Genomic DNA, 7,479 nt, shown 5'->3' with positions numbered 1-7,479 from the left:
GCAGGGCCTATGCCGGGGCCTCAGAGATTTCACCCAGTCAGTTCCTCACCATGACACGCGTGAACACTGAGGCTCAAAGTGGCTGCAGTGACGTGTCCAAGGCCCCACAGCTGGTGGAACGGCAGGGCCAGGCCCCATGACTACGCTGTTGAGAAAACCTGTCCTGCAGGACTTCTGAGCTCTTAATATACTAGCGTGCATTACAGACGAAAACATGTTCTTCTGAGGACCACGGAATTTCCATCCGGCAACCATGGCCCAATTTGTCCGTAACCTCGCGGACAAGCCTCCAGTGCTGGTAAATGCTGCTGTGACTTACTCAAAACCTCGACTGGCCACATTTTGGCGCTATGCCAAGGTTGAGCTGATTCCTCCAACCCCTGCTGAGATCCCAACAGCTATACAGAGCTTAAAAAAAATAGTCAGTTGTGCTCAAACTGGCAGCTTCAAACAGCTCACAGTTAAGGAAGCTGTGCTGAATGGTTTGGTGGCCACTGAGGTGTGGATGTGGTTTTACGTCGGCGAGATCGTAGGCAAGCGTGGCATCATTGGCTATAATGTTTGAAGATCAATCTTTGACATCTATTTCTTTTTGGTTTATTATTTGAATGTTCTTGGACCATGAATGATGAGAATGGTATTTGAATAAAAAATATATTAAAAAAAAAAAACCCACACGTTCTTCTGGGGCTAAGGAATGGGCTGGGCACGTCTGTCTGTGGGGGACTCCAAGGTCTCCGATGGTAATATGTAGTTCACCAAAGCACCCCCACCCTGCCCCGGACACATTCCTTTCTAAAGCCTTTCTGATCCGCTCTCTGCTGCCTCTCCCACCTAACTTCGTGCTCTGCCCCACCGCCTGCACCAACATTCTACTTTCATCTGTGCAGACTCCTGCCGTCCTAACGCCACACCCCCGCCCCCCCACCTCTGAGCCTGCCCCGCCCCCCCCCCCCCCCCCGTCTCTCCAACACCCCCTCACCTCATCCTTCAAGCTCCTACCACTTTTCCAAGCTCCCAACCGCCTCAGCCCTCTCTTTAGCCTCTGAATTCTCCCGAGACAACATCAGCACCATTTCCACGGGCACGCCACGGACCCCTTTTCACTGTTTCTAGGGGTAAATCCTACCTCTCAGTGAGAGCGTGTGACCTTGAAGCTCCTGTTGGGGGTTCGTCCACTTGAAAGCACTGCAGGCCAGCCAGCATCCATGGGGGAACCTTCTCTTTGCTGGTCACGTTTGCAAATGGTATTCTCCTAACCACCCTGCGAGGTCAGTGGGTCTGGCCCTATTTTAAAGATAAGGAAGCCGAGGCTCAGAGTAGCCCACTGTCCCATCCAATACCGACACGGCTGGCCTGCAGAGGAATCGGATTCAGATCCAGGCTTTTGTGACTCCCAAGACTGCTTATCTCACCCTGCTATCTTGCCCCCAAAGAAGCTCACACCGGTGCAATCAACAATTGTTTAACGGACACGTGCCCGTGCTCGGCAGCACCAGACCTCGGGGATACACGAGGTGTTCTAGCTGCTCACACGTTTCACGGGGCCACAGGGGAGGAGCCCCTAACAGCTGCTGACCAAAATCCCCCTCCCTCCTCCTTTCCTCCCAACCCTGTCTGCCCTGCTGTCCTTCCTGCAATTAGGTTTGCACCCCCACAGTGCAAACAAGCCCTCTGCTCCCAGGAGACCCTGTGCCCCACGCGGCAGCCCCAGCATCCCAAGGGCCCAGGCTCTCACTTTGTACAAAGAAGTCAGCATTTTGACCAAGTCCCTCTCTCCTCCCTTCCTCTCTCCCACGAGGGTTCCCTAAGCATTGCCGCACCGGGGGTGGATGACCCATCTGAGGGAACCCCTCTGACCGGACCCCTCAAACACGCCCCCCATTGTTCACCCTCTCCACCTCAGAAAGCGCGGTCTCAGTGTCAGAATGCTCAGGACCCAACATTCCACAAGCTGAAGTTTTAAGTGGGATGAGGCTCCAGAGTGAGGGGGAGCCCTCGCCCCCATCGTCAGCTTACAAACTGAGAATCTGGACCAGGAGGGGAAGCCTGCACCCCTGGCAGGAAGGCATGGAATCTGAGGATGGAATTGAGGGGGGTGGGTGGCGAATATAGGCTGTGCCCCCCCCCCTTTTATGGCACTTGGTGCCCTTTTTATTCCACATTGTGATTTAATTCACATACCATCCAACTCACTCACTGAAAGCGTACAGGTCAATGGTGTTTAGTATATACACAGGACTCTGTGATCATCACCTTGGAACATCTTTGTCACTTCAAAAAGAAAGCCCACACCCCTTAGCCATCACCTTGACCCTTGCACCCTGCCCCCAGCCCCAGGCAGCTACTAATCTGCTCTCTGTCTCTATAGATTTGCCTATTCTTATTCTAGACAGCTCCTATAAATGGAATCATACAGTATGTGGTCCTTGGTTGCTGACTTCTTTCACCAACATGATGTTTTCAAGGTCCATCTATAGCATGTATATAAGTACTTCATTCTTTTTTACAGCCAACATACCATGTTTTATATAGCCATTCATCAGCCGATAGACATTTGGATAATGTACAAATGTTTGTGTGGACATGTTTTCATTTCTCTTGGGTTCATACCTAGAAGTGGGATTGTGGGGTCATACAGGCACTCTGTGTGTAATGTCTTGGTATTGGGTACCCTTTTATAACTGTTTTCCCCATCTGAGAAATGGGGCGGGGGTTCTCTTAGAAATGTCTATGCTACTAGGAAAATACAACAGAGAAAGATGATCGGTGAGCTATAATATGTATTTCTGGAGGCCCCCAAGGAAAGCTGTTCACATCAGTCCCCCACCTGGGCCCCATACCTACCGGGAAAGTGAGATTTTAACCCCTGCTCACCTCCTTACCTACCGGATCTGAGCGGACACTCCACCTAGGGACAGCGTAGCCTCCCTGGGCCGTCACCGTTCAGCGGGCTCCATCACACAATGAGGAGAGCAAATGTTGCTCTGCCTACCTCACAGGGATTATTGTGTCAAGATGACCTCTCCCAGACAGCCTGCCCTGCCTGCGCCCAGGCCGAGTGGGGTCTGTCTTCTCCTGGCTGCCTCGCCCCCCTGGGGGTTTCCTTCATCACAGCACTTTTCACTCCGCGCTGCAGATGAGCTTTCCTCTCTGTTCCCTCTGGTCTGTGAGCTCCAAGAAGGCAAAAGCGGGGTGGGCCTCGTCTCTGAGGCCTCAGCACCCAGCACCTGGCATCTGGTAGGTGCTCAGAACCCATCTTTGTTAGACTGAACAGAACTGAAAGTGCTCTGAACACATTGTAAGACTTGGCTGCTGCCATCATAGAGAGATAATTCTCTTTGCAGCTCATGAGAGGAAGGTTTCCTAGCTGTGGCAGCCACGTGACCAGGCCCAAAGTGGTCACCATGGGCTACCTTCATGCTGCTTGGCTTCCAGAGCGGAAGTGACAGAGCGTGGTGCTGATGGTAGACATTGCCCCAGAGTTCAGCTCTCAAGTGCTGGATCAAGTGCTTTACTCCTGGGCCACCCTATTTTCCCCGGGGTTGTTCGGCATACGCCGATGCAGGGAGTCAGGAGGCAGAAGAAATAACACGGTGGTCTATCCCCAAATTGCCACTTGGCTTTGGGATATAGCAAATAGATTATACACATGTGCGCACACACCCATTCACTCACTCCTTCACCGAGCACTTTCTCTGTGCCCGGCCCTGTGCTGCTGAATACAGGGGTGGGCAGGGCCAGGGACAGGGTCCTGTGTTCCAGAAGCTCACAGTCTAGTGAAAAAGCAGACATACACAGAACGATGAGAATAGGAGGGAATAAGATGGTCCGTGTGGGAGTGGTCCCTCCCCTGCCCTCTCTAGAGCTCTCCCCTCCACTTTCTCAGGGGAGTCTGTCTTTACTGCCCCAGAACATTAGGGAAATGAGAGACAGGACCAAGGAACTGGGAGGAAGAAATCTCATTTCTTTGCTGGGAAGAGCAATGTTGCAATTAGAAGTCAATTCATATAAAGGAGGGTTGATTTCACACCCTCCAGGATGGCTATTATCAAAGAAAATGGAAAATAACAAGTGTTGGCGAGGATGAGGGAAATTGAAACCATGGTTCATTGCTGGTGAGAATGTAGGATGGTGCAGCTGCTGTGGAACACAGTTTGGAGGTGTCTCAAAAAGCTAAATATGGAATCATCATACGGCCCATTAAAAGGCATGAAATTCTGATACATGCTATGTATGACACGGGTAAACTTTGAAATCGTACTAAGTGAAATAAGCCAGACACGAAGGACACTGCACGATTGTATGAGGTATCTAGAATAGGCAAATTCATAGACACAAAGGAGAACAGAGGTATAGCGGTTACCAGGGGCTAGGCGCAGTGGGAAATGGGATGCTGTTGTTTGATGGACACAGAGTTTGTGCTTGGGTTGGTGACAAGTTCTGGAAATAAATAGTGGTGATAGGTGTACAATATTGCTGGTGCACTTAGTTTCACCGAATTGTACACAAAATGGTTCAAATGCTAATGTTTATGTCATGTATATTTTACAGTAAAATTTTAATTTAAGAGGATAGATCATTCCTATAACAAAAAGCATATACAGAGTGAATAGAAGCAACCCAGAGAGGTCTGATGAAGATAACTCAGATCACTGGGGAGAAGTAGGGACGGTCCGCAGGAGGAGTTTGCCCAGGCAAATTGTGGGCAGTCAAGGATGGGATTGGCTGAGAAGCTTAATGCTTCTGGAGCCAATGGAAAGAAAAAGGGAGAGCTCTCTGGCTCCTGCGCTGGCTCACTCTCAGGCTCCTCTTTCTGGAGGATGCCTGGATGATCGAGCTGCAGCTGCCTGCATTTCCCAGTGGACAGCATTTTTGTATGGGAAGGAACTCCAGACACAGCCTAGGTTCAGGCTGGCCTGGCAGAGAGTGGCAGGTTTATTCTTTGGGTGTTCTAGAACAAACAGGCTCTGAGGCAGAAGCCTGCCATTCTTCCAAAATTGTGTAGTTTTTGTATATTATGTTGTTTTTAGTTGGCAAACTAACCCTGTAGAAACAAGATAACGAAAAACTAACTGGGAAAATATAAGAGAGCTCAGATGACCTTTTGGCATCTCTGGGCCACACATTAAATATGCAAACACTAAAGAAAACTGATGAGCAAAAAAAAGATTTTAGGTAAATTTATGATTTTGTGTTTGGCTGCATTCATAGCCATTCTGGGCTGCATGCAGTCTGTGGGCAGTGGGTTGGACACCTCTGTTTAGAGTTAGCCTTGATTAACAAACTTAAGCAACTTCTTTTGAATAGACTCCTTTCCTTTATCACCAAGCTTTTGGAATTTTCCCCTAGGGAGCGGTGGCAGGCAGCAGAATCCCAAGTACGGTTGGGTAAAAAATGAGAGAGAAAGGAGAGTGTAAAAGCAGGTGGAGAAAGTTGGGGAACCTTCAATGAATCAGAGATTTGGGATCCACTGTGACCACATGGGTCCTAGCACATTGCAAGCACTCACTAAATATTTATGATGAATGAGAGAATGGCAGAGGAGAATGAATTCTGAGAATCAATTATTGCTAAACCTTGCATGCCCTGTAGCATTCTGTAAGAAATCCAAATTAAGACCGGGCATCTTTTACAATCACTTATGGTGACCTTAAAAATAAAAACAGCCAATTATTTTTACCAGCAAAAAAAAAAAAAAGAGACTTCCGCCAAGATGGAGGCATAGGTGGATGTGTCGTGCCTTCTCACACAACCAGGATTAGAGAAAACTAAATATTAGCAATAGAAAACATAGCCAGAACATGGAAAATTGAACTTTTCGGAAGTCCGTTAACAACAAATTCTTCAGCCTGACCGGTAAGGGGCGAAACCAGCGGCTGGCGGAGCAGGGTTGCGCGGGAGGACTCGGCCAGACGGACTCAGGCACGGAATCCAGACGCGCGGAATCCATACCCGCTCGGAATCCAGGCGCAGGGTCGGACCTAGTGAGCGACCCAGCGAGCGACCAGGCGAGCGACCGCGGGGGAGACAGCGGGGCAGCGGGGCTGCGTGTTGACTGAGGTTGCGCATTTGTGCGCGGGTGGACAGGCGAGGGAGTGGGCGGTTGGACCGGCCGGCTGGTCCCCACAGCAGGCGGCAGTGGAGGGCACCGCCATTTCCCTGCTCTGGCCACGCCCCCACATATAGCGTCACAACCCAGCGACCTGGGAATCCAAGGTGCCGCTTCTCACACTTAAAGGGCCAGAACAGACCAAGAATGGCGCAGGAGGATCTCAGAGCCCCAGAGCCAATAGATCTAAGCGATGAAGAAATAGCAAAACTCACAGACGCACAGTTTAAAACACTGGTCATCAGGATCCTCACAGAACTGGTTGATTATACCGACAAATTAGACAAATATATGAAGGCGAAACTAATTGAAATGAATGGAATTGCACAGGACACCAATAGCAATGAAAAGGAAACTGGGACTCAAATCAATGGAGTGGACCAGAAGAAAGCAAATAATGGCCAAACAGAAAAGAGTCAAGAAGCAAGAATTCAAAGAAATGAGGAGAGTCTTAGGAACCTCCAGGACATCTTTAAATGCTCCAACATCCGAATTATAGGGGTACCAGAAGGGGGGAAAGGCACAGCCACCAGTGGAAAACTTATTTGAACAAATAATAAAGGAGAATTTCCCCAATCTGGCAAAGGAAATAGACTTCCAGGAAATCCAGGAAGCTCAGAGAGTCCCAAAGAAGTTGGACCCAAGAAGGAACACACCAAGGCACATCATCATTACATTAGCCAAAATTAAAATGAAGGAAAGAATCCTAGAAGCAGCAAGAGCTAAGGGGACAGCCACCTACAAAGGAGTCCCCATCAGACTGTCAGCGGATTTCTCAAAAGAGACCTTATAGGCAAGAAGGGGCTGGAAAGAGGTATTCCAAGTCATGAAATCCAAAGACCTACAACCAAGATTGCTCTATCCAGCAAAACTTTCATTTAAAATGGAAGGACAGATAAAGTGCTTCTCAGATAAGATCAAATTCAAGGAGTTCATCATCACCAAGCCCTTATTATATGAAATGTTAAAGGGACTTATCTAAGAAAAAGAAGTTAAAGAAACATGAACAGTGAAAGGACAACAAGCTCACAGTTATTAACAACCACACCTAAAAGGAAAGCAAACTAAAAGGACAGCTAGATCAGGAGTGGAAACATAGAAATGAAGATCTCAAGGAGGGTTAGCAACAGGGGAGTGGGAGGAGGAGAAGGGGCGAGAAGGTACAGAAAATAAGTAGCATAGACAGTAGATAGAAAATAGATGGGGGGGGAAGAATAGCATGAGAAATATAGAATCTTAAGGACTTGAGACTCATGGTCATAAACTAAAGGGGGGGTAATGGTGGGGATGGGGGGTAGGGTGGAGGCGAATGAAAGGGGGAATAGAACAACTGTAACAGCATAATCAATAAAAAAAAATTTTTTTAA

General features: G+C 48.6%; 1 protein-coding gene across 1 annotated transcript; it reads left to right on the top strand.

Annotated features, from left to right (window-relative positions):
• Positions 1-203: 203 nt before the first annotated feature.
• On the top strand, positions 204-665 carry LOC119049975 (ATP synthase subunit g, mitochondrial-like). The gene has a single exon (XM_053660183.1). It carries the CDS (start codon positions 254-256, stop codon positions 563-565), a length of 312 nt encoding a protein of 103 aa, XP_053516158.1. The 5' UTR covers positions 204-253; the 3' UTR covers positions 566-665.
• The last annotated feature ends 6,814 nt before the right edge of the window (positions 666-7,479 follow it).

The sequence above is a fragment of the Artibeus jamaicensis genome, unplaced genomic scaffold (assembly GCF_021234435.1).
Source record: "Artibeus jamaicensis isolate MK-2021 breed Jamaican fruit bat unplaced genomic scaffold, CSHL_Jam_final scaffold_847, whole genome shotgun sequence".
Lineage (NCBI taxonomy): Eukaryota > Metazoa > Chordata > Mammalia > Chiroptera > Phyllostomidae > Artibeus > Artibeus jamaicensis.
Note: the sequence above shows the minus strand (reverse complement) of the source record. Positions and strands in the feature narration are given on the sequence as shown.